The sequence below is a fragment of the Triturus cristatus genome, chromosome 7, assembly GCF_964204655.1.
Source record: "Triturus cristatus chromosome 7, aTriCri1.1, whole genome shotgun sequence".
NCBI classification, from domain to species: domain Eukaryota; kingdom Metazoa; phylum Chordata; class Amphibia; order Caudata; family Salamandridae; genus Triturus; species Triturus cristatus.
In genome coordinates this window covers 1,631,626,029-1,631,653,902 of record NC_140590.1, presented here as the reverse complement: position 1 = coordinate 1,631,653,902, position 27,874 = coordinate 1,631,626,029, and the positions used below count along the sequence as shown (strand labels likewise).

General features: G+C 45.1%; 1 protein-coding gene across 2 annotated transcripts in view; it reads right to left on the bottom strand.

Moving 5' to 3' along the window:
* Positions 1-13,564: 13,564 nt before the first annotated feature.
* Positions 13,565-27,874, bottom strand: part of C7H20orf204 (chromosome 7 C20orf204 homolog) — a 118,249-nt gene continuing 103,939 nt past the window's right edge. For both annotated transcript variants that reach the window (XM_085619665.1, XM_085619666.1), the window contains one exon: positions 13,565-20,510. In XM_085619665.1, coding sequence (XP_085475791.1) covers positions 20,313-20,510 — 198 coding nt within the window. In that variant the 3' untranslated portion in view covers positions 13,565-20,312. The remainder of the gene's footprint in view (positions 20,511-27,874) is intronic.

Here is a 27,874-nt window from a genome sequence, read left to right as displayed (position 1 = left end):
GGTCACCAGGTGCGTATGTAGATAGTGTGATCCCAGGGTGTGGGAGGGGCTTCTAAGTGAGTCAGCCAGCCAGAGGGCTGTTGTTTGTGGGTTCTCCTGGCTGAGTTTTGATGCACCCTGGCTGACCTCAGCTCTTGGCTTCTCTCACTGAAATCTGGTTCTTGCGTAAAATGTTACCCACTCGAGGCTTAGGTCATGACCAGCAGGGCCGGCTTTAGCGCTGGTGGCGCCCAGTGCGACAATGTTAGTTGGCGCCCCCAATGACCGCCTCCACCACGGATTCTCTCACTAGCACCCTTTAACAGTGACCAAGTCTCTTTAAGCACTCTCTCTCAGATGCATTGAGTTTGCTTTATAGTGCTACTCATATCAGTTAAGTATGACAGAGCACTTTGCATCACACACACATTACGCAGACAATCAATCATACTTGTGCAAATCAGTGTATAGGAACTGTTACAGAAGCCAAAGGACTAAAAGTGTAGGAGTCACATGTCATCCATACTGGTGGGTAGTATAGTTTAAGAGTGCTTGGTGCGGAGAAGCACAAACTCGAAAAAGAAACAGCATAGCTGGGAATTTTCTTCAATATTAAGAATCGATTTCTACTCAAATTAATCCTTTTTGCAACATTAATCAATGTTCTATACTTTGCAGTGTGTATGCAGTTCTATGATGAAAGTTAATACCTCACTATTCTATATTAGGACTTTAAGTTACAAATTGCAAGTAACAAACGGATGGCTCTTTTATAAACAGTAACCTGCTGATCTATTTACATTAAATGCACTCTGTAATCTACTTGGTACACGTTCTTTGCACATTAATCACAGGAGATATCTTGACATTTTTGTGAGGCCTGATAATTGCCGGAGGAAAGGAATGTGGCAGCAGGTGCTTTAAAAGCATAATAAAGTTGCAAACTCGGCGCCCCCAGGAAGCCAGCACCCGGTGCGATGGCACCAGTCGCACCGCCCTAAAGCCGGCCCTGATGACCAGTTTCTCTTCTATCCAATGGCTAGCCACCAACTTTCCGCACACAGCATTCATGCTTCCCAGTGCGTCTGCAAAACATTCACTGAGTACATACATTGGAAGAAATTCCCATAAGTCGCTCTCAAGGGTTCCCACCATCCGTTAATTTGTGGTGGCGGTGGGCAACAGCGCTCATATTTTAGGTTCAGGATTTAAGTTCTCATCAAATTTCTACCCAGTGCAAGAGAGAGAGGCAGAAAATAAAGAAGGAAGGAGGAATAGAAAGCTAGAAAAAGAGGGACAAAGGTAGAAGGCAAGTATGAAAAAGAACCTGCAAGAATGAACTAAATTGACAGGAAGTGTAGGATGGTGAAAGTAAGGCAGGAGTTTGAAGTAATTATGCAGCCTTTGTTTTCACAACCCTGGCATTCGTCAGCATTGGTGGAGGGGGGGGGGGGGGGGGTTGCCCTTATTTCTTTTGCAAATTAGACACACAATGGGCTTGCAGGCGAGCAAGAGGTACAATGTACCTGCTGGAGAGAGATCAAGTTATGTCTGGAGGCAGTTTTGACTCATCTCAGGTAGTGGTAGTGCCGAGGGTTAATATGCCTGTTGCATATCAAAAAACAATATTTAATGTGCACTGCTAAGTGGGTTACTGCTTTTGTCACAGAGATTCTTTTTATACTGTGCAGTTCATAAGTTAAAATCGTGATATAGCTGAGAAAGGGTTTTTTTTGTCCCAGTCTTTCATTATACTAATTTTGCTAAAAAGGGGTTGTTTGATTTGAAATACATTTTTATTAGTAAAGTCAACCACTGTGTTACGTTCCGAATCCTGAGTTTCTGCTTTCTCAGACCAACCACTCAGAATTTTTTTTACCAGAATGGATGACATGAATCCTACACTATGTAGTCCCCTTTGCCACAAGTAATATTTTTTATACACTGATTTACACATGTATGATTCATTGTCTCTCTATATGTTTGTGGTGTACATTTTTCCGAACTCTACACTTGTATGAGATGTGCTATAAAACAAATGAAACACAAGTGAGAAATGGGCTATGGAGGGATGAGAGGCACTGTTGGGGGGTGATAGTGAGGGAATCGTTAAAGAGCCCCAATAAAGATTGCAGTGTCCTGGTGCACAGTAAGGTCATCATTTACTATGCTTTAAAAATGAATACAATTAAAAATATAATGAAAAACGTGTTGTAGGATGCACCATTTTTCCCCAAATTATCTTGGGGAACAATCCCCCAAGCGTCCTTGTAGTGGTCAGGCTTGCTCACTGCCCTCGAGCGCCATGCACCATATGGGGGCTGGTCTGACCAAATTTGCCAGGACTGCTTTGGGTCCCAGGCCGGCCCTGGTCTGTCGGACAAAGGAGCGGGAAACAAGCTTAAAAGATCAGAGAGACTGCTTGGGTAATTTAGTTGAGACATACAAGAAGAAGTTTTATGTGTCAAAATTCAATTCAGAGTGTGTGTATGATTATGTTGAAAACCCGTGGCAAATAAAAAGAATTCTGATGGAGTTTCATACATATATGTTGCGGTCCATAAAGCAGACTAAAACCAACAACATGCTATGGGCAAAATTATGTTTGGATCAAAATATGGGATTATTTTGAAAATGCATTTTGCTCATGATAAACTTGATGATGCATGTTCAAGGTCTTGAGATTGAGGGTCTGGTTTGCAGGCTACAGGAGATGCTGTGCTTCCAGCAGGAGGGGTGCCTTTAGGCAGTTTAGCGAAGATGGCATATTGTGACCTATGAAACTTTGCCTTATAAGGGACCACAGATGATGGCATTGAGAGGATCCTCATGTGCCCCATCTTGCTTGCTCTCTGATACCACTGATGGACGCTCTGTTGTGAATCTAGGGGCATATCTACAAGGCGGCGATAAAAAATTATCGCCACTTTTGCGGCTGTTTTCGGCAGAAAAGCGGCGATAATTTTATCGCTATATCAGCAAGGTCACGCTATCGCGTGAATCCTTGCCTTAGTGCCTGTTTTCTGAACGCCCAGCTTTGAATCTCTAATGAGATGCAAAGTGGGCGTTCCTTCCTGAAATAACTGGAGAAATGTCGCTAACCGACATTTCTCCAATTATCAAGGGAATCGCTAACAAGCATAGCGATAAAAAAAGTAGCGCTAACCGCGGTTATGGCTACTTTTCTTACGCCTGCTTTTGGTTTGACTTAGCCATGATATCCAATGGAAGGTGGATATCATGGCTGAGTCTGCCCTGCCCTATCAGCAAGCTATCGCCAAACGTTGTGCGATTATCCTTGGATTACCAGCTATAATCGCACATTTGGCAGCTTGCGCCTGGAATTTTATCACTTTTGAGATAAGCGTTGCTAATAGCACGCTATCTCAGCGATAAAATTCGGCGATAGCTGGCGATAATTATCCTAGTGCTAAGTGCGCTTAGCGATAATTATCGCCGGTTGTTGCTGATATGCCCGTAACTTCACTACTACCAATCACAAATTCACTTGAAATTAATTGGAATTGTAATCCTGCCAAACATTCCATGGTTGTTAACTTTTTGTTCCGTTTTCAGCTTCTGTTAGAGCTGTTTACTCTTCCTCCCCTGGCACCGATATGGCTGGACATGAAGGGTGGTCATAATTCAGTTGAACATTGTTCTTTCCAGAAGGAGACCCTGGTAAAAGGATTCAGTTGGCAGACGTGTGACATTTGTATGTTTTCAGTGTGCAGAAGTGTGACATTAGCACACCTCGTGTACAACACTTTATCATAAACACTTGAACAAAAAAAAATGCTAAGGTCTCCAGGTCTGGTCTTTCTTTGAGTCCAGGTTACCCTAGTACTGAGCCTATAATGGAAACAACAAAACTACAAGCACCAGAATGCAAGGGAAATAATGTACCCAGATGTACTACCCGCATGTGAAGTTGCCCTATGTGAGGTGTCAGCCAGATTTTCTTTTTGTGGGTTAGACCCAGTCAATTCTTTTACGTCTCTGAAAATGTATTAGTTTCAGAAAACAGTCCGTTCTTCTATTTTAATACACACATCAACTTGTTCCGTGGGAGGTGTGTGTCGTAGAACGAGAGAATAAAATGACGCAAGTTATGAATGCTGATTTTTCACCACCCGTCTGAGAGAAAGCCTCACAGACTCAAAGAGGAGAGGGGCCGGTGCAAGCGAACACAGCGTCTCAAAACATGCTGCTTGGCCCCCGCAGGCCCCCGCAGCCCCCGCGGTGCGGGGGGGGGGGCAAGCTCCAGGGGCCCCCCTCCGCACAGCACTCGGTCTGCAGAGCTCCTGAATGAGCCCGGAGGGGGCCCCTCCATCTGCCTTGCAGGGAGGCCCCCTCGAGTTTCGTTACGCCAGTGCTTGGCGGTCTGTCTCTCCGTGACCCAAGACGGCTAAATCTTTACCAATGCTGCGGTTTTGGAAAGAGGGTCGTTCAAGGTCAATGCTAGTACATTTGTAAATACTTCTTTGCAATGTGTTGCTGCCATCTTACGGTTATAGTTGCTGTTGCAGGCAGTTAATGGTCGAGTTTCTGTATTATTTACGGCGCAACCTGTAGAATCGTATATTTGAAGATGACCGTCACGAATACCTACCTACTCGGTGCCGAAATATGCTATATACAAGGAAATTAGGAAAACGTCACTTCGAACACAAATGGGTGTTTAAATTGTTTGCCCAGAATCACACGATGTTGAGCCAACGCCGAGACTCGAGCCCGGATCCCCAGCCCCTGGGTCGGCAGCTCTGACCGCTGCGCCACATCCTCTCTCCTCGCAAGGGGTTTCCATATTGTGGGATAGATTGCACCTGCTCAGAAATGTAAAAATGTATTTTAAAATGGAAAGAACTGCAGGATCTTTTCTCATCTGTATGTTCGTTATTAGGATTATTATTATTATCAGTATAGTAGTGGTTTTTCCGTTATTCCAGATGATCATTTTATGACGCAAACCTTTATGTCTTAAAGTCTTAAAGTTAGGATTTTTCTAAGTTTAGGAGTAGTAAAGTTAGAACTCCTAACTTTAGGACTCCTAAATGCCTTCTGTGAATACCGAAAGTCTTAAAGTTAGGATTTTTCTCAGTTTAGGAGTAGTAAAGTTAGGACTCCTAACTTTAGGACTCCTAAACTGAGAAAAATCCTAACTTTAAGACTTTCGGTATTCACAGAAGGCATTTAGGAGTCCTAAAGTTAGGACTCCTAACTTCTGTGAATACCGAAATGAGTAAGTGCCTTCTGTGAATACCAAAATGAGTAAGTGCCTTCTGTGAATACCAAAATGGTAGTAAATTTAGGATTTTGTCTTAAGTTAGTTCTGTGAATCGGGCCCCCAGTCCCATAGAGTGCTGAAAGAAAGGAAACAAAGTAGTTCCCTGAATGTGAGAAGTGGAAGGATACAAGTCATCCAATCAAAAGGATGGAAAAGAAGCTATGCACCAGGGGACAGATACACAAAAGAAAAGGACGCCAGTAACAAGGGTGACAAGAAAGTCCATTAACTGTAAGCATGGGTGGGCTCTCCCAATGCAACACTTAGCATTGGTTTGCATCACTTTTGTAATGCAAACCCTGTGTAAAGTGTTAATACATTTGGCCCTCAATGTCCATCCAAAAACTGGGGTCTATTAATAGTTGAAATAACAGTAAGTCTTAAATTTAAAATTACACGTAAAATTATCAGTCTGAATCAAAGAAGATCAGGGTTGTAGTATTCTACTGGTACCATGGAAGAATTTAACTTTCTTGTTTAAGAGAGCAAACCTTCAGCTTCTCCCCACAATATGCTCCTAGCGTGCCTGTTAATTTATGTTATGCAGATTTGTAAAGCGCAATATCACCTGGCAGGGTAACCTGGTGCTGAGCAGGTGTAAGTCCAGCCACAAATATGGCCCAGTGGGATTTCTCGAAAAGCCGGGTCTTCTGCTTCTTGTGGAATTAAAGAAGTGAGCAGGAGACACATATGTACAGAACTGGTTGCATGCCGATATGTGTGGGGTATGTCCCCCGGGCACAGGTTGATGGTCCTTCATAGAGGTTTCAACTTTTCTTTTGTTGTTCAATAAAACACCAACTTCAAGTGTGGGCTTCAATATTTAATTGTATTGTTTCATCACAATACTATATATTCATGATCCAAGAAGTTTTGAACTACAATTCCCAGAATGCATTATTGCTGGTTGGCAAGCTTCATTAATCCCAATGCATTTCAGCTTTAGACATTTGCTGTTCATCCAGTAGGTGATTTCAGTGATGCAGGCATTGAAGTTGATCCGGGTACTGGGAATCTTGTCCGTGAGGGAGAGAATGAGTTGCATGTCATCGGCAAAGGAGAGGACATTGATGTCATGAGAGCAGATAATGTTAGCTAGAGAGATCTTGTATGCATTGAAGAGGGCCGGGCTCAGGGAGGATCCTTGTGGAACTCTGTAGATGTGGTCATGGGCGTCCAAGGTGTACGGTGCCATGCAGTCCTTCCCGTCAGGAAGGAGCATATCCATTGGAGTGCATTTCCGTGGATTCCGATGTCATTTAGGCGTTGGGTGAGATGGGAAGGGAGACCGTGCCAAATGCTGCAGAGAGGTCCAAGAGTATGAAGGCTCCATGTCTCCTCTGTCAATAGCAATGTGGATGTCATCTGTGGCAGCGATGAGGGCAGTTTCCGGCCTGTGGTTGGGTCTGAAACCAGACTGAGTGAGGTTGAGGAGTTGGTGGTCGTTGAGGTTTCCGGTTTGGTGTCTGTTGGTTTTCTTTAGGACCTTGGCCGGGGATGGTAGCAGGGAGATCCGTCTATAGCTGGTGATCATTGAGGGGTGATGCAGAGGGTTTATTCAGCAATGGGAGGACAGTTGCCTGTTTCCAACTATCTGGGAAGGTCGCAGTACATGTGGAGGCATTCAGAATGGGTGTGACGATGCAGCTGAAGAGTTGCAGTCCTCTGGAATAGGCAGGGCATGGCCGGGGGTCTGATGGGGCCCATGAGTGGAGGTACTTCATGGTGGCAATGGTTTCTTCTGTGATGATGACGGGCCGTGTGGTTAGCATTGGTTCTTTGGATAAGATTGGGAGGCCTTTAGTCAAGTTCTGTCGGGTCCAGTTATGGGCTGAAGTTGCTGTAAATGATGGTGCTTTTAAAATCGCTTTTTAACTTACTTCTTTTTTCTAACCATTAGGAGCTGACTTCAGTTGTTCACTTAGAATAGTGGTCAAAAAATTGCCATGGATATTCCAAGCTGAAAAAAGCTACAAAGAAGTCAGTAAAATTTGCCAATTACAGGTCAATTTGAGTCTCCCCCTATCCTACGGTACTGACTCAAATCATTAAGCAAGGCCACTAGAATTATGCAATTCTGCTGCGTTTATTGCATAACTTCTGGAATTACCATCACATATTCCAATATCTACTGCATAATTTGCAGATTTTGCCCAACAAAAGTATTGTTTGTAACTCAAAAGGATCAAAAGTTACTAAATATGCAGGGGCACGTGTTACAGCACATGGACTCCTGCTATTGTCCTGAAATAGAATATCTTAAGAACTCCCTTCAAGGTCGAGTCAGCCACGGTGGCACTGTCCTACTCTGGTGGGGGGAGACTGCGGAGGAAGAAGTATGCCACAATATGTTGTGGGTGGGGTGACCTCTTACATTTCTGGTTTGACCCCTTCAGGTGCCATATTGAGCGAATTGTAGTAGGGGTAGATCCCTATGTTCCACAATTATCAAAACAGCTGTGTGGAGACACTTACTTATTCCATCTTCTATTAATCTCGGGAAAAGCCATAGAGAAACTGGGCGCATAATGGTAGTGGTAGCTGGACGATGACGGCAAGGTTTGGTTCAAAATAAAATGAACTTGTTTTTGTACAGTGCTTCATAGCACACGTTTAACATTCATCAATCCATCAATCAAGGGGTTTATAAAGCGCGCTACTCACCCAAGAGGGTCTCAAGGCGCTGGGGTGGGAGGGAGGTGCAGCTCCGGATCAGTTGAAGAGCCAGGTCTTGAGGCTTTTCCTGAAGGTGTGTAGAGTGAGGGAGTGTCTGATGTTGACTGGGAGCTCGTTCCAGGTCTTTGCTGCGATGTAGGAGAAGGCTCTTCTGCCTGCTCTGGTTCGACGTATGCGTGGGGTCTCTGCCAGGGCCAGGTCGGAGGAGCGGAGGTTCCTCTTGGGTGCATGGAAGGAGACTCTTTCGTTGAGGTATTTGGGTCCTATGTTGTAGAGGGATTTGTAGGCATGGGTGAGTAGCTTGAAGGTTACTCTCTTCTCGATGGGGAGCCAATGGCGGTCTCGTAGGTGCTGGGTCATGTGTTCGTGTCGTGGGGTTCCGAGGACGAGTCTCGTTGCGGAGTTCTGGATGGTTTGGAGCTTGTGTAGCAGGGTTTTGTTGATTCCGGCGTAGATGGCATTACCGTAGTCCAGACTGCTGGTTATGAGTGCATGGGTGACGGTCTTTCTACATACAGGGGGATCCACTTGAAGGTCTTGCAGGGGATGTGGAGGGAGTTGAAGCAGGTGGAGGCGACGGTGTTGATCTGGCAGGTAAAGGTGAGGGAGGAGTCTAGAATGATGCCGAGGTTCAGGGCGTGGTCCATTGGGGTGCGGGGGTTTCCGAGGGCAGGGGGCCACCAGGAGCTGTCCCACGCAGTGGGGGAGGGTTCGAGGACCTCTGTCTTCTCGGAATTCAGTTTTAGGCAGCTGTCGCTCATCCATGCTGCGATGTCTTTCTTTCCTTCTTAGAAGCGGAGTCTGGTGTCTTCAGGGTTTTTTGTGAGAGAGGATGAGCTGGGTGTCGTCGGCGTAAGATACTATGCTGAGTCCATGCTGTCTGACGATGGCGGCGAGGGGGGCCATGTAGATGTTGAAGAGCGAGGGACTGAGCGAGGATCCCTGAGGTACTCCACTGTTGATCTCTGTAGGTTCAGAGAGGAAGGGAGGGAGTCTGATCCTTTGAGTTCTGCGAGAGAAAGGAGCGGATCCAGTTGAGGGCGGTTCCTCGTATACCTGTGTTGTGGAGTCTGGTTGCGTGAGTGCGGTGTGAGACGGTGTTGAAGGCTGCAGAGAGGTCGAGAAGGATGAGGGCCGCAGTGTGGCCCTGGTCGAGTAGCATGCATATGTCATCGGTGGCGGCGAGGAGGGCGGTCTTGGTGCTGTGGTTGCTGCGGAATGTGGACTGGGAGGAGTCGTGGATGGAGTTCTCTTCGATGAAGGTGGTTAGCTGGGCTTTGATGAATCTCTCTGTGACTTTGGCTGCGAAGGGAAGGAGAGAGATGGGCCTGTAGTTTTTCAGGTCCGTCGGGTCGGCCGAGAGTTTCTTGAGGAGGGGCTTGACCTCTGCCCGCTTCCAGTCATCAGGGAAGATGCCAGATTCGAGGGAGGCGTTGATGGTCCGCCTAGTTCGGTTGCTACGGCTGCGGCCACCCTGTGGTAGATGTGCGGTGTTCTTCATGGTCGTGGTGGTGTCTTCAGTGGTGGCGGGCTTCCAAGTGGTGATGGTCTGCTGGTTGTTGGTGGTGGAGAGGGGGGTTGGGTCTGGCGTCTGTTCGCTGAAGTTGTCGTAGAGGGCCTTGATTTTCAGGTGGAAGTAGGCAATGAGATTGTTGCAGAGGTCCTGAGAGGGAGTGACGTCCATGGCTTTGCTGGGGGGTGTGGTGAACTGCTGTATGACGTTGAAGAGTTCTTTTGCATTACTTGCGTTGGTGTGGATTTTGTTCCTGATAAAGGTCCATTTGGTGGCTTTTATGCGCTGGTGGTATTCATTCATGACGTTCCTGTAGTTGTTCTGGTCTTCGGTGGCTTTCCTGTTACGCCAGAGTTTCTCGAGGCATCTGCAGGAGCGCCTGGCTTCTAGGAGGTCAGTGGTGAACCAGGCGGCCTTCAGGGGGCGTTGTTTGACGGGGAGGAGGAGGGGTGCGAGCTTGTCAGCGCATCCAGCGATCCAGCGGTGTAGTTCTTTGGCTGCGTTGTTGGCGTCAGTCGTGGCGGGGGGGGGGTCGAAGAGGAGAGTGGTGTTGAGGTGCTCCTCTGTGATCTTGCTCCAGTTCCTTCATGGCGGGACAGGTTTGGGTGCAGTGGTGGTGTTGATAGTGAAGTGTACGCAGTGGTGGTCTGTCCAGAGGGGCTAAGTGGTGTGACTGAAGTTTATTTTTTAAAACAAATTTTATTATCTTTTTCATTTTCCTTAATAAAACTGATGCAGTACTTTAGGCATGTGCGATGGTACAGATATTAATAGTACATTAATAATGTATTTTCCATAACTGAGAGAAGGCAGCTCTATATCTAAGCAAGGGGTGATCACACGACCTTGCCCCAGCTGAGTGATCAGCCAGTTGTGTCTGATTGGAAGGCCAGACCAGGGGTGGCATAATACATGCTGCAGCCCCTGGGAGGCCTAGGGTACACCTATGCCCTGGGTACCTAGGGTACACTGTACAGGGTCCAATAAGGTGATCCTTACCAATTGTGTATGTACCTAGGGTACATGGAGTCCATTTTAAAGAGAGAGCAGACAGCCTGAGACCCTGAATGGCAGGATCTCAGGCCAACTAAGTCGAAAAACCAGCTAGACACTAGGCAAAAAGTTGGGGGTAACCATAGTCAGATATCCACCTTCCTACAGCAACAATTGCAGAGAAACATCTGAATGGCCAACTCTCGAGGTTTTTGGAAGAGAGGCGGGTTCTTCATTATACCCAGTCCGGCTTTAGGCCTATGCATAGTACGGAGTCTGCTCGCCTCCTGGCAGCCGAAGTGTTGAGGATTGCGGCTGATAAAGGTAGGACCACTGCCTTGATTCTGCTAGACCTAAGTGCCGCGTTCCACACGGTGTCCCACGACCTCCTACTTGAGAGGTTACGGGTGGTCGGGGTCGGAGGTGTCACGTGGATTTGGTTGAAGAACTTTCTGGAGAATAGATCCTTCCAGGTCCTGCAACACCCTTTTAGCTCCAGAGTCTGTCCTTTGAACCAGGGGTACTGCAGGGATCAGCTCTCAGCCCCACCCTATTTAACACTTATATGCACCCGCTCGCAAATATTATTTTGAGACATGGAATTAAGCTGGTGTCATACGCTGAAGACACTCAGCTGGTTGTGACCCTGGAACAAAAGGAATCTGTAAGGGCTGCCGATTTCAAAACTTGTCTGGGGAGCTTATGGACTGGATGAGACTGAGTTGCCTCCAGTTAAATACAGAGAAGACAAAGGTGATGGTGGTTGGAAAACAGCCCTCTCTCTGGTCGCAGCATTGGTGGCCGGAGGAACTAGGACCTAGTCCAGTACCGAAAGCCAAGGTGAAATATTTGGGAGTGTGGTTCGATGAAAATCTCTCCTTCGCTGAGCAAATTTCTGCTGTGGCCGGTACATTTTTCGGCATTCTTAAAATGCTACGTAAGATTCTGGACCTCCTCCTCTCCCTGGATGCTAAGTGTCAAGATTGGGCAAGGGAGTTCCATCATGCGATCCGAGTTCCTGCAAAGAAGAGGTCCTGAGCGAGGACGTCGCGTTAGGTAAGGTTTTCTTTTTTCAAGAATACTTTGTGAGCCCACACTCCCGCCCCCACTAGATGCCAGCCACCATTGGTATCAAAAGGTTACCTCCAGGGCCTCAACCCTGCTCTTTGTGATTCTCTTATCAGCCCCATCTCCTTCCTGAGATCTGCCCAGGCCCCTTCCCGGTGACCTCTCTCTGATTCAAAGAGCACAATTTCAAGTGTACTGAAGAGCCTGGCTCTCCCTTCCTTCCATGTGTCATACCCAGCTTACAGGAATGCATCAATATATACATCTGTCTGGGGATTCCTCAGCCTCCTCTCCTCATGTTTCTCCAGTCAGCTCTGGGTCTCCCAAAATGGAACCCAGAGTCTTCCAAGTATCATACCATTCATAGGCACACATGCAACTAGCACATGCATATAGCATATACACAGTACACAGCACTACATCCTTTATGTATCGTACCATTCACAGATACAGATACACCCAGCATTGACATATAGCATGCTTGCACTGCACATCAATACATTTGTTATGTATTATATTATTCACAGGTGATATGCACCCAGCACGTGCATATAGCATACACACACTGCACAACACTACATCCTTTATATATTGTACTATTCGCAGGCACACATAAACCCACTACATGCATACAATATACACACTCTTCACAGCACTGCAGTATCCCTGTAATGTACCCTTCGCAGGTACTCATACACCCAGCACATGTATACCATACATGCACTGTGCAGTGCTACACACCAAACTGATGTATGCCAAGGGTGAGTTAAGCACACAGCAGCAGAACTTTTGAATGACTGAACCTGTAGGCTTTACTACAGTGGCACAGGTTGAAAAGTACCTGTCTACTCCTACTCTTCACTACACGGTATGCTGCCACCACCGCGCTTATGCCGCTTAACTCATGGCAACTGCACTAGCCTTTCACCACTATAAGGGTAGTGCTGTGGGCATTCTCTTCGTCCAGAAAGACTGCAATCCGTGCGACAGGCCTATATGATGGTGCACACGCATGATCTGTGTGTGCCTATCACAACTCAAATCACCATCAGGGACCCAGACACCATTGCATTTGGTGCACGAAGGGCCATCATTATTTGAAGGAGTTTTCCTTCACAAGAAAGATAATCAGTATTTTCATGTTTTTTTAACAGATATTTTAAAATCAGTATCTCAATCTAAAAAAATATGCAGTTAACAAGATACACGTGAAAAGAAGGGAAAGAAAGTCGCAAAGAAATAACCAAGGCAGAGATTGTTGAATAAACTGTGCAGTCTAGTTCAACACTGCAATTCTTTTTGGTGTGCAGCCTCTGAGTGGTCAGCATATATCATATGTTTCGGCCCATGGTATCTAACTTATGGGCTTTCATCAGGACCAACAGATTAAAAAATAAAATACATTTCAAGGCACACAGCATCTTTCACCTTTTTTGGGATTGCTTGTGCATCCATACATGGATCTAACTGTAAATAACTCATGTTTACCAACATCATACTTTGCTCATTAATTGTTGTTCAATTACACAGGATACAATTTTCTTCTGAATCGATGCTTGGAGTTGAAATGTAGCTGAAGACATTGGAAAGAACATGAACATGTATGACAATGTTTCCTGGGTTACTGAGTGGAATCTTTTGATGTGTGACCCAAACACTGGTGGATGGTTTGGGTTACCCTGGTTTGTCTAGTCCCTATGTACAGCCAGCTCTTTCTCCCATTATCCAGAAGCCAAGGAGAAGCCTCCTGAAGAGGCTCTTTTGTGCTTCTTGGTATCGCTGTTAGATAAAGCAGTATCTGTGCTCGCTAAAGGGAAGGTAAAACACTCAAAAAAAGGGCCCTACAAGATTTAAACTAATCCTTCCGTAAAAAACCTAAAGACCTTTCTTTATAACCAAGTATAATTCCTCTGTTTCAACTATCTGCAACCTCGGTTTGCGCGTTGTCCTGCTCAGCACCTGGCAACCCTGTTGGTTAGCTGTGCGCTTTATAAATCTTTAAATAAATAAAAATAAAATAAGCTTACACGCAGACAGTGAACTTTTTCTGCATAGATTGTACACTTTTTTGTTTATTTATAAACAGACATACAGGGTAATTTCAGAAAATTAAATAATGTATGTACATCATGACAAACATCTACATAGGTTTAAACAGGATAATGGGATACCTTGGATGACATTGCGGAAGAACTGCAAGACTTTGTTGTCTCTAGGCTGAGATACCATAGCAGGGTTCAGGGTGGGCACAATCATTGTCCCTGGCATCAACATAACGTCAGCCATGGCCTCTCCCGAGTGCAAAGTGTCACAGTCTTGCTTTAACCCGTCAGGGTTATTAAAATACTTCTGGGGCTGCAGAACAAACCAGTTTGCATTTAAAAATCCGGGCTCCCTTCCTTCAGATTGGCACCTTCTTCACATCAGCCTGGCAGTGGGGGCTCCTCTGCTTAGGCGGAGGAGCCTCGCTCCACTAAGCAATTAAAAATGGAAAGATAAAATGATAATAACCTAACATTATCATTTTATTTAAGCGTACTGGCTCAGTTGGTTGAGGGTGGGCTGGCCTGTTTAGAGGCTGGGGGAGGAGTGGTAGGCACTTCCTATGTTCGCATGACATTTTGGCCAGTTGTCTCAGGCCGGCCAAAATGTCATGCGCACTTTGCATGTTCTCCACCCAGGCTGCATTACAGCCTCGGTGGAAAACATGACCCGCTCCTGTCTGAGCGCCGAACTACGGCGCTCAGACCAATCACAATGATGCTGTAAGGCAGCGTTTTGATTGGTCAGGAGAGTCTGGGAGGCTGTGTGCTTCCTGTTGCCCCGAGAGAAGAGAAGAGGACGGAGGAGAAGCGGCTGCTGGCCGTCTGGCCGGACTCATTTAGATAAGTGTTTTTCCTGTTCCCTCTCCCCCAACCCCCACGCCCATTTGGTAGCACCCACTACTGCAGCCAGGTATGCCGAGACGTACAAAGTTGAGTCTCCAATGCTGGGTGCATTCCATATGATACTGAGGCATTCCATTGCTGGAGACATAGACCAAGCAGGTCAAAGGCACTCTGCGGCCCACTGATTGGCTCCAGCAACAAACCTTTCACCTAGTTAACAACAACGTTCCCAACATATTATAAAACTACACAAAAAAGGGTAATCTATTGAAAGATAGTCCCATATTGGATTCCTTCCTTTATCCAAAGTGCTACACAGGTATCAAGATAATGGCAATGTGGAGAAATAGACATGCAAAGAAGCACATGATCAGGGGCAATAAAAAAACAGCTCTCTTTACCCAGTCATGCATCACTAAAATCAAAACAATAAGCAGTGTAGAATGTTGCTTTATTTGATGACGTCTGCTTGGGTTTGAGACATATTGTGACGTCCTTCACCTGATGGCCCCTTTTAAATAATGATAGGCTGAGTTGTATATTACCGGATTCAAAGATGTCAGCCACTGGATTTATTATTTATCTTCCCAAAAAGCTACAACCTGCCTAATAGACAATGGACCTTCACAAATCATACCAAGGAAATGGGCGTGTGGCAAAATATTTATACTATGTTGAAGGAAGGAGAATCGGGTTATCGGGAATCGGAAACAGTGGAGTGAAGATACAGAATGCTGATGCGTGTCCCCAATTATCAATACAGGAGAGTTTTGGAAGGTGGTAGAGTTACCCTCTATGTACGGTTAATCAAGAAGGACTTCATCGAATTCAGAGTCTTTCCGGGAACACTAGTGTGGGCTTTGTGAGCAAGAAGGAACACCAACAACAGTGTCATCTAATTCATCCTCAAGTCATCCATCACTCCATGGACAACCAATATAGTGCTGGTTACATCCGATAGCATTCTGGCAATGGGTTGTTCGACTCCGTTGCATCTATATGTGCTTATGGAACTTTCTAAAAGCTTGATTGGGTAGGAGAACAGGGTATATCCTGAACAATTTCTAAATTATTCGGGTCCAGTTAGTTTTCTAAGAGGCTTTACTGTCTAACGTGTCCGGTAGAATAAGAGTAGCAAATGAGCAGTAACCTGAGCAGTGGTCAGGAACCCACTGCACCCACTTATGTTTTGCTGAACATCCATCTTTCATAGGGTCTGAGGGGCAGCTGGATAGATCAATGCAGTGAATAAGTCAAAACATGGCAGGTTCTCAATCCTTATACTAACCTTGAGATGAATAGGTGGATCAATCTGATCTTCAACAATGGCACAACAAATATCTTGAAAATATTACAAAGTCCAAAATCCAGTTACAGTGGTTTTAAAGACGTCTTATTATTTGAGTGCCCAGAGTCCATTCATTGTGAATACCATCACAATATAAAATGTTCTGTACTTAACTGGGAAACTATGGGTGCTCTTTCAATAAGACTTGAGGAATCTGTCTAGGGCTTACATTCAGCAGATGCGAGCTACAACATGTCTGGTTCTGCAGAACTGTATAGTGTTGTGCAGATTTTAATATCTGAATGGTCCAGATAGTTGGAAACCACTTAGGCTAGGCCCTTCAAGATAACCAGAGATAAACCTATGAACACATGAGATACTTACACCGACCATTTAGCACTGAAACTACCATATATTGTTGTTGAACACATCAGGGTTAACACAGCAATGTTTGTCTGAAAGAAATAAGAATCATTGAGAACTGTTTCTCAATCCAGGTCTGCTAGGACAATTCAAACAAGAGTCTTGTAGAGTGAAGGGTATCTCTATCTGCACTCACAGCAATGGGCACTTGAAGATGTTCAATGCCAAACCAGGACACTCAGACTACCGTGACTTGGAAAAGGCCCTTCATATATCCTTATGGACACTGTCAAGGGCTATACCACATGTTGTGAGCCCTCAACCCGAAGTAAATGACCAGCCGAAGGGAGATGACCTTTAACAACTGGTGTAGCACAAGGCAGACGTATAAGGGTATGAGAACATTCCATTTATTGAGGATAGCATGTTCTAAAGTAAAAAGAGAGAAAAAGAAATAGTATGTTGATGCAGTAAGCCTATACCTGCCATGATTGGCCTTTAGAAACTTCATTGTCTTTAGTGGAGCTCTCAACATTCTACATACAACAATGTTCTAATAAAAAATAGATTGACCTTATATCATGACCAAATCACCATCCTTTCGGCCTGGAGGTAGAGATCAGGGTGATTTTACCCTCTTGAAGTCCCTAGTCTCCTCCTCTTGTAATCATTCTCATTCCAGGGAAATAAGTTTGCTTTTCTGCTTGGATATCAGAGTATCTATTTGAATCACAAAATTTCACGTGCACTTCATCTTGATACAGAAGGCTACTATAGAATACCTTGATCTCTATAGCTCATTGGCATTGACTTGCTATGAACATCTGCTAAATGGAAAACCCAATAAAGTTTATAAGCACCCTGTATGGAATGCTGAGAATGGCTCAGCCAACCAGAACGCAGCTACATAACAGCAGACTAGGACATGTGGCCTTTTTTGTCTACGTGTACTTGTGCAGGTTAGGAAGATGGAAGCTAAAAGCAGTGTCACCGACATTCTACTGGACTGTTAATTGTCCATCCCCTCATTAAACATCATCAGTGTAGACTCGAGGATATAACGACACCGTGGGAAATTAACCACAGTTAACAACTTCTGCAAATGGCGTTAACTGCTATTAACACCACAAGCAGTTGGCTGAGGCTCAAATAAAAGCCTTATTGCCACAAAGCCTCCAAGAAAACATCTTTGTGCTACAGTCCTGTTCGGCAACTCCAGAGTCTCCATTGCACAAAACAATTATTCGGCTCTTGGTTTAGAAAACAAGCTGTCACCAGTAAAGAATGATGAAGAAGTAGTGAATCCATTATATGTTGAACCACAAAGGGGGGAAGCGGGGTCCCAATGCAGGAGGGACTCCTAACACCCAGAGAGCAGTCAACCGTGGAAGAAGAAAGGGGTGAACAAGTTATGTTAAACTCAGAGTTGAAGATGCCTCTTCTGACCTTGGCTGGTACCTGCTCTCTGGAGCCCAGCAGACTTGTATCCCCCTTTCCCTTAAAACATGAATGAAAAGAAGGACTTGGGTCTACAGCCAGTGACACTTAAAGGGATAAACATCTTTGTGAGGCAAGCCTACAAGTGCAGCCATGAGACACATAACACAGCAGACACCAGCAGGCGTGTTCTTCTACAGCAATAACCCAAACTGCAGCATCAATTCTTCAGTTCTCTCCGTCAAATAAAATCAGACACGGGTGTAGCTATCAATGGCGCAGCAGGTGCAGGTGCACCAACCCCTGTACCTGTGAGGAGCCCTCTGCACTACAGTTATGGATGGTTTTACTACAAAACAGCAGAATACAGGGGATGGACTTTTCCAAGCTTGCAGCAGGATCCAGGGCACCCCTACTATACATCTCTGGGCGACCTATAGTTGCCAATAGGCAAATACTGGACTTCTTCCAGCAGGCATGAGCAATGGGTTATGTGGTGCAGTGACCCCAGACAAAGGGACCAGCTGGCAAAAGAAAACACTCCGACTACATGTGCATGCTACACTGCCCCTTGAACACGCCGCCGTCTGGACACAGCATTATAGTCTGTGGGCCTGCTCCACGTCACCTTCAGCCTTTTGAATGTTGAATGTTGAGTGGTAATGTCAAGTAGTCTAAGCTCTGTGAAAACTAACGCAGTCATCCTGTGCATGCTGCCCTCCAACGCCATAAGGGCTGACCGAAGAGTTGGTGAGTGTCCTTCTTGGAAAATGATGTTCCCTTGCATTTGCAGTCCCAAGCCCTTTGGACATAGTGTAGCCTGGACCTATCAAAAACTAAATGTGATCAATGCAGTGCAATGGGCAGGAGGAGCATTTTGCTCTTTCAGAAGCTCAAGAGCCATCAATAACTTCTGCTGAACATGCAGCCCTCCCTCACAGCACTACAGGATTCTTCCTTCCATCTACAGGGAGGGTGGCTTGGAGTCAGATATCCATCGTCAGCCTACGGCGTGTGGCTGTAGAGCTCCAGGGGAGCACCGACAGATGGAGAGGACTGGGATGGGGGATGCCATGGGAACACGGGGCAGAGTGGGCTTTTCCAACTGAGGAACGGATTCACGGTACCAACCCATAGCTGCACTCCTGGAGGTCTATCGTTTTGAGTTTTGATACACGAGGAAATGTTGGGATGAAGCCTGGGCTACTGCGCCTTGCACGGCTGTTTTCTTGTTGCGCATTGTTACCACTGCAATGGGATTTCAGATGTAAAACTTAACAAAAAGATTTGAAAAAAAGAACATATCCATCGTTCTTTGAAGATGAACAAAGTCGTGGACACAATACCAAGCCCGTACTGTAAAAATAAGGCAGATTCTGATGAAAAGCATGTCACCCCAGCGAAAAAGAATTAGCTGGCGCTTGTACAATACCCATGTACATTTAATAACTGGACGTAGATAAAGGCTGGCTCTGGTCGGAGTCGACTGAGTCCTGGGTTACTAAGAATACGCATACAAAAAGACAAACTAGCATGAGCCTTGGGAACCTATGCATAGACATACACAAAGGCACCCTCTCTTGTTCAAGGGTTATGCACACAGATGAGGCCCAAGATATGTATGCATAGACTCACATGGGGGGCTCAGTCACATGAATCAAGGATTACTTTTTCCACAGGTCTACACAGAGGCACAATTGGGTGAGTCTGGGTTTGTATACATAGATATACAGAGGGGCATACTCACGTGAGATGGGTTTCTTATGCATAGGCATACATACATAAACATAGAGACATACTTGCATGAGTCTGAGGTTACTCACGTACAGAGGCAGAAACAGTCTTTGATGAGTCTGGGATAACAAAGGTATAAACGTACCTGGCTGCAAGTTTGAGGGAGTGTGTGAAAACATATGGATAGAAGTACACAGAGGCACAACAATCTGATAAGTCCAGGGATACTTACACGTGATCACAGACAGTGTGCATAGTCAGTGGCACACATGGGTGAGTTCTAGGTTACACAAAGAGATACACGGAAGCCTACTTTGGTGAATCCAGGATAACACGTATAGAACACAAGCACAAACAGTTGGATACATGGGTTATATGGACGCCCATTATAAGCAGACATACATGAAGGAATACTCTGATGAGTGTGGGGTTACTTATGCATAGACATGCACAGAGGCCCACTTTGGTAAGTTCAGTCCAATTTGTGCGTAGGCAAACAAGCAAGCACATGGGTGAGTCAGGGGTAACTTATATGTGGAAATGCACGGAGGCACACTCGAATGATCCCGGGGTACTAACGCGAAGATATGTACAGAGACATCCTTGGGTGAGTCCAGAGTTGCTTATGTGTGTGCATGCTAGAAGACACACTCGGGTGAGTTTGGGTTGCTTATGCATGGTTATTTATACACAGAGGCACAATCCGTTGAGTCTGGGGTTACTTGTGTATATAAATATTTGGATGAGAATAGAATGTTGTAGGCACACTCGGGTGAATAGTTGATTACTTATGGTTAGGGCAACATGAAGGTTAACATGCATAGGTCTGCAGAGTCATAATGCATGGACATACAAGGACGAACACTTTGGTGAATCCAGGGTTACATATCCATAGATCTACATGGAGGCACACTGGGGTGTTTCTGGGACACTATATATATACAGATATTCACAGAGGTCCATTCAAGTGAGTTTGAGATAGATTAGGTGTAGACATATTCAGTGACATCCTCCCATGAGTCTGGGGTTACTCTGCATAAGAGACCAGCGTGCTGAGTGGAGGGCTTTGAGCAGGAACCAGGGGCACTAAGAGCTTTGCTTCATGCATTCCATACCATGCAGGAAGTACAGCTTCTCCCAGCAGTCTGTAATGTTCTCAACTATCCGTGCGACCCTCCTCTGCTGTCGTTTCGCATACTTCCTCCTGGAGCTGGTGGTCACCATCAATGCGCCTGGGTTTACTTCACTCGTTTTACACCCGGATGTCTTTTCTTTCCTGTGTGGCTGAAAAAATGTACAACAACAAAAATGTGAAGAGGAGTGTTTTGATAAACGAGACACTTGTCTATCTTTGATGTGCCTACAATCCACTCAGCCTTGTGGCCATTCCTCTAGCTCAATCTGCTGTTAACTTTCCCCAAAAACAGTAAGCAGAATTTTGATAATCGTGATCTGTTGTCTAGATTGGAGGTTCTTAACCCATTTACATCTGGTAATCCCCATTTGATCAATACTGGAATCTGGAGAAACCCGCTGAATCATTATTGTAATCCACAGACACCCAACTGACACATAACTGGAAGCCAGGGAGTCTTTTTGATGATTTTAAACATAAAAACATTACACAAAAATGCAGAAACAAGCCTTCGACATACAAATACATAGATGCGGAAATATTTTTTTTAATTCACAAAAATTAAAAAAACGAAATTTTAATGGGATGGGTGTTTTGATTTAAAGGGTCATTTGGTGTAAAGTAAAAAAAAAAGTGTTTTTTTTAGCCCAGTCCAGCTGTTGCAACAATCACTCACAACCCGCATTCTAGAATGTTTGTTTATCTGATGATGTCTACTGTTTTGAAATCTATTGTGACAGCTTTCACGGAATGGCCCCTTTAAGAACTTTCAGACTGAATGTTGTAAAAATTAAGCCCGGGCAGGTAACTAGGCTCCGGCAGCGTAGTTTACGTAGTTTTGCCTACTCCGCGTTCCGTTGTGAACGCGGAATGTAGACCAAACCACGACTCCGTGGCAGAGCGTAGTTAGCCTGCCCCTCCACCCTCCCAAAGTAATTATAAAGTAATTAAAAGGGCACTTACCTGCCATGGCTGCCTCCTCCTTGCCATGGCCGCTCTCCTTCCTCCTGGCCGCCGTCCTTCTGCACTTATAATCCCAACGTTGTACGTCTTGCAAGTGTGCATGCACAAGACGTACAACGTAGGGATTATCTAAATTTGTCTACACTATAGGCTGCGCTCCGCTATGCATGCACTCTATCCACAATTTCCTACAGAGCCACCGGCACTTGAAGCACTATAACTTATATATACTACCACATCCAAAACCAAGCTAGTCACCAGACTTTACCAGGCATCACAGAGGGATGTAGCTGTTAGGGGCACATCTGCGTTAGCAAAATTGAATGCCATACTGCCTGCTCCGCTGTGTGAAGATGAATGGTTTGATAGTTGCCGCTTAATGGGTCAGCTGACGGCAAATGGCAATATACGATTAGTGCACTTTAAATATCTACATCGGCTGTACTATACTCCAGCTCAGCTTCATCAATATGGGCTGCGGGAAGCTGACAGATGTAAACGCTGTGGTGCGCCCAGTGCTAATTTCTATCATTTAGCTTGGGAATGCCCGAAGGTGCATGAGTACTGGAGTTCAGTCACACAAATTTTACGTCTGATGGTTGAGGAGCCTGTTGAATGTAGCCCACAAGTATGCCTGTTGGGTATCATCTCTAATGTTAAGGCGACTAATAAGAAGCTTGTGACCATAGCACTGTTGTTGGCAAAGCACAGGGTCTCCATATGCTGGGGGGGGCCGACCTGTGCCTACCACTAAACTATGGTTACAGGATCTGGCTTACTGTCGGGATCAGCTCACATGCTATGAGGAGGAACTGCCTACACCATCCAAACCACGGGATATCTGGGGGCCGCTCACGTCTTATCTACTATCGATAACTGACATTTGATGCCCATTATGTTTTGTAAGTTTACTTCGCCCGAAATTGCTGCGTTATGCACTTTTAGTTACTGCCATGTCTGTATGTACCAGCACTACTGAGTTTTGTAACACTATGTTCTGACTCGTGCATTACAGCCTAGATCAGCGATTCTTCCAAACTTCCTGTAGGACAAGTTTTACTCTTGATTGTTATGAGCGTTTGCCAGTAAATAGGCAGCTGGCCAGGAGGACATGCTTGCAAGATATTCCAAGTAGTTCCAGTTTAAGGAATTTGGGTGTAAGTCACTAAGCAACATTTATAGGTCGGGGACATTTCATCGAGTGATGAGAGATGCTCTGTTTTAGATAACTGTAACCAGTGGGGTAACGAAACTTGAGGGGGGCCCCCTGCAAAGTACACAAGGACCCTCCCCGGACCCAGTCAGGAGCTCTCAGGCCAAGGGCCCCCCGCCCATGCACAGTGCCTGATGGGGCCCTCACACCACAGGGGCCAGCGGGAGGGGTTGGGGGGTAATATTAGGCAACTGCTGCAATCATCATTTGTTAGGAACTACTGCACACAATTGATCAACACATCCTTATTATTTACTGCGGATGACACAACTCAACTTGACATTGAGACTATGCAGTTAGATAAGATAAACAATAGCTATTATGTAATGGCTAAATTCAAAATATTTTACTGTGTCCACAGATATTTGAAGAGGATCATTCAAAGTATTTTTACTGCGTCCACATATGTTTGAAGAAGATCATGGATCACACATGCAACACTTTCCCTCATCTACATTTAGCAACCAAAATTAATAAAAACTATGTTAAGTTTCGTTATTTTGGAGTCTGAACTTCGGTTGAGGTTACAGGTTCACCAACATTGCCATTTTCCACCTAATTTGCAACGACAATCATGTGACCGTAACTTGTTGATTGGATCCATCTTCATTCTTATACCAAGCATGAGGTATGGGTAAGAACTTAGCTTCCAAAAAGTTGATGGTGATGGTTTGGAATAATTCCTGAATTGTGCTGAATCATAATTACTAAACATGAAACAGACAACTAATCCAGATGAAGGATAGATGGTTTTCTCTTCGAAACATGTTGATACTGAAATCCCTCCATAGGGATGGAAGCAAGAAAGGAAATTTCCTGAACATATATTTTTTTAAAACATAGTATTAGGTTTTTGAATTATTGCATCACCAAACAGATCCGTGTATGGTTTTGTATCAAATAATATGTATTTTGCAAATGTTTGGAATTCTGCTTTCATATTGAATCACAGACGTTTGAGCCAAGAAACTACACAATTGATTTCCAGGCATAAATTGAAAATTGGTTGGATTTATGACACGAAAAATGCTTTCGGTGAGCTAAGTGAAGATTGTTGTCTTAATCATTCTGTGAATGTTTCAGATAGTTTCCCTGCGACGGGCTGTTTGACAAACATGGCTGCCATGTGTGGTGGTTGGCGTTATTTGATTTGATTTGATTTGAGATTGTATTTATATAGCGCACTATCACGCCGCGAGGAGTATCTTGGCGCTGGCGTCATACAGTAGTGATAGCACGGATTATTGACTTGCTAAGAGTAATTAAATCAAAGCAAAGCAGCAGTCGTCCGAGATACCATAAATCCAAGTTTTGAGATCTTTCCTGAATGAAAGTTCAGTATTACAGAGTTTAATCTGGGCTGGCAACTTATTCCATGCTCTGGCACCCAAAAAGGCTAGGGTTTTTGCGCCTTTACGTTTATATCTGTAGTTGGGTAATTTTAAAAGATTTGCCGAGGAGGATCTGAGTGGCCTGGTGGTAGTGTAAGGAGTGATACGTGCTGACAAAAACTTAGGGCCAATCTTCGTCTTTGTCCTGAACGTGATGAGGAGGATTTTAAAGAGAATTCTTTTGTGGACCGGGAGCCAATGAAGTTTATTTAAGGCGGCAGACGCTGAGGATCTTCTGGGGAGTTTGAGTACCAGGCGGGCTGCAGCATGTTGTACCACCTGAAACTTCTTTAGAACTGATCTATTGGCTCCGGCCAGTAGCCCGTTGCAGTAGTCCATACGAGAAAGTATCAGGGCCACTGCTACGGACTTTCTAGCTGACAAAGGAAGGAGCCGGAAGAATTTTTTTAGAGTTTTAATTAAGCCGAAACACGTTCCTGCGACTGCTTTAGTATGAGGAAGAAAGGAAAGGGAGTTATCAAATTGGACTCCTAAGTTTTTGGCGACCTTGACCACCTCAGGGGGTGGGGTAGCCCCGTCAGGCCACCACATCGACGGGTGGAAAGAGGTGTCAGTCCCTATGGGGAGAATCTCTGTTTTATCGGTGTTACACTTCAAATGATTAATCGACATCCATTGGAGAACTGCAGTTAGGCAGGCTTTAAAATTCATTTCAGCTTGCGTGGAGTCGTTCTCCAAGGAGATAATCATTTGAGTGTCATCTGCGTATGACAGAACCTCAATCCCGAAGGAACTGATCAAAGTGATCAGAGGGGCCATATAGACATTAAAAAGTAATGGACTTAGGGAAGATTCCCTGGGGGACTCCTGCTGAAATGGGTCGTTCAGGAGAGAGGAAAGAACCAAGGGTAATGGCCTGTCTCCGTGAGGTCAGGAAGGATCTGATCCATTTCAGCACCGTGCCCGAGATGCCGCTGCATTCGAGACGTCTCAAGAGGATGTCATGAGAGATCGTGTCGAATGCAGCTGACAAATCGAGCAGAATCAGTACCCCCTTCCTACCTCCATCTGCAATCATCTTCAGGGCATCAGAAACTTCAATAAGGGCTGATTCCGTAGAATGTTTGGGACGGAATCCTGCTTGGCGAGGGTGAAGAATCGGTTGATCTTCCAGAAATTTTGTGAGCTCCTTTAAAACAAAGGTTTCTGTAATTTTTCCCAAAGATCGAAGAAGTGAGATAGGGCGGAGATTGGAAAGCACAGCTGAGTCAATGTGTTGTTTTTTTTTTAATGGTTTAACCAGTGCCAACTTCCAGTCTGCTGGGACAACGCCCAGACTAAGGGACGAATTAACAATCTGATTAATCAGAGGGTTTGCTACCTCTGACAGCTTGTGAAGAACCGATGGAGGACAGGCGTCCAAGGACGACCCCGATTTACATTTTTGTGTGGCCATAAGGGTCATATCTAACGATACAGGTGAGAATGCCACCAGAGAGGCAGAGCTATTCGTCGGAGAGAAGTCAAGGGAGCAATTGGCATCTGGGAAATTTTTCTGAATGGTGAGGATTTTCTCCTCAAAAAACAAGGAGATCTGATCGCATAGTAACTGAGAGGCGGGCAACTCTCTTTGCTCCGCCGTCGGTGTTGTGAAAGATTTTACAATTTGAAAAATCGTCTTCTGATTGTCTTGAGCTAAGTTGATTTTATTTGTGAAGAATTCCTTTTTTTCCAGTTGAATTTGGGAAAGATATGCTTTCCTACCTTCCCTGAAAATTGTTTTTTGTTTCTCCGTATATCCCTTTCTCCACTGCCGCTCCAATTGCCTACAATGCAATCTGGCAAGAGCCAGTGTGGGCGTAAACCAGGGGGTATTTACATTTTTTGGTTTTAGCGGCTTGCTTCTTATGTGTGAGGGCGTAATGGCCTTGCTGATGTTAGTGAGCCAGGACTGAAAAAGGTGGGAATCAGTATCTGTATTGCCTGTTAAAGATGGAACTAGACTTTTGGCCACTGTGGTTAAATTAGGATTTTTAATAATCTGCGTCCATGAGGGCCCCTGCTGAGGATTATTAAAGGTTTTCACAATCTGTGTCATAGGAGGCATAGTAATTCTAAGGGGGATAAAGGAATGATCAGAGCAGATTAGGGGAACGGGGGTATCTGCAACAAGGTGCGATAGATTTGAGCAGACCCCATCGAGGGTGTGACCTGCCAAATGGGTGGGGCCATTCACTATTTGCTGTAGTGAAAACAAATCTAAAGTTTGAAGAAAATTATTTGTTCCAGAATCAGAGTGATCCTCTAAATGAAGATTAAAATCACCTAAAAGCGTAAAATTGGCATATTTGAGCATAAAGTAACTTAATGGGTCATTAAGTGAATTAATAAATTTTACACTTTGACCAGGAGGCCTATACATAAGAGCACCAGAGAAACATAGAGTGGCATTCAGAGAAAGACAGAAACCCAAACTTTCAACATCCAGCAACGCATCCAATTCAAAGAAAGTACAGACCAATGAATCACGAAATATAATAGCCAGTCCTCCACCTCTACCCACTGGCCGGTCCTTCCTCTGTATAAGATAGCCTGAAGGGATCGCGTCGGCAATATCTGGGCTGCTCCAGTCCTTGAGCCAGGTCTCTGTTACAAAGAGGATATCAAGTTGGGAGTCTAGAATTAGGTCCCTGATGTCTTGACTATGTTTACCCATAGATCGTGCGTTGATAAGGCCTCCAACAAGTAAACCCCCGTTCCTAGCAGTGCCAGCCCTAGAGTAGACATTCTGATGAGAGACTCCAGTTGAGAGTACAAATGGAAGCTCTGACAGACATCTGCCACAGACACAAGCTCCATATATGCAGTCAGGATGTATAGAATGTTGGCAAAGGGAGGTCGAATTTAAACTCTTTAGGACCTCAGCGTTGTAGGTTAATCTAACTGGAAGAGCAGTATGTCCCGTCTTTGTCACGTCCTTGGCGCGGACGGGCGCAGACGGGCTTACCTTTGGCGTGCCTTCGGAGCGCCCGCTGCACGCGTCCGCTGCGCGTCCGGCCCAGCTTGAAGCTAAATAGCTGCCCGGCTCGAGGACTCTCGTCTCCGCCTTCCCTAGAGGAGCGAACAACAGAGGCCCTGATAGGTCAAAGGCGTGGGAGGGGAGTATCCGCTTCCCTCCAATCAAACGGCCACAAAGGCCGGCGTTGGACCGGGGAAGCGGAGGGATGCAAGAATAGACGAGGACTGACGGAAGCTTCGTCAATATCAGCACATCAGAGCATCAACAAATGTAGAACTTTTTTTTAAAAAAACATTTAAAAGGTGATAGTTCATTTATAAAATACAATACAGCTTTACAGGTTTAAGCTAGAAAAAGTGCAAATATGCCAAGTGCAAATAACAGAGTACGTGCAAATAGCGCAAGGAACGAAAATTTCGTCACAATTATGATTCCCCCCTAGTCTCTATAAGCATGAGTGACCAGTGAGCTATTTTAGAATTATATCAAATGAGGGATTGCCTCACCAAGTACGACCGTAGCAGTGTCAGTCTTCAAGACCGGGAAACAGCTCTCTGCCATCCACCGAATCCCTAGGGGTCTCCCTGAGTATCTCAAACACACAAGCAGTTACTCTTAGAATGACTTTGTTGATACTTCACACAGGGGCTACAAACCAGTACACATAATACTGATTAAAACCTCGAGCAGAAAGTGAGGGAGGCACTGAATTGATGTGGAGAAGAGGCACAGCAGTGCACAGAGAAACAGCAGCAGAGCAGCCAAACACGAGTGGTCACAGCAGGCAGAGGCATGCAGTAGGAAACCATCCCAAACAGGCAGCCACTTAGCAGTCAAAATGACATCAAATTAAAAAGAGTACAGGGCTGGTGAAAGTGGCGCAATGTGCCCTATGACCTCCTGATATCTGTACAAGATCTTTGACCTTAGTTAGACTACATGAATGGTATTCATGTGATCTCTGAC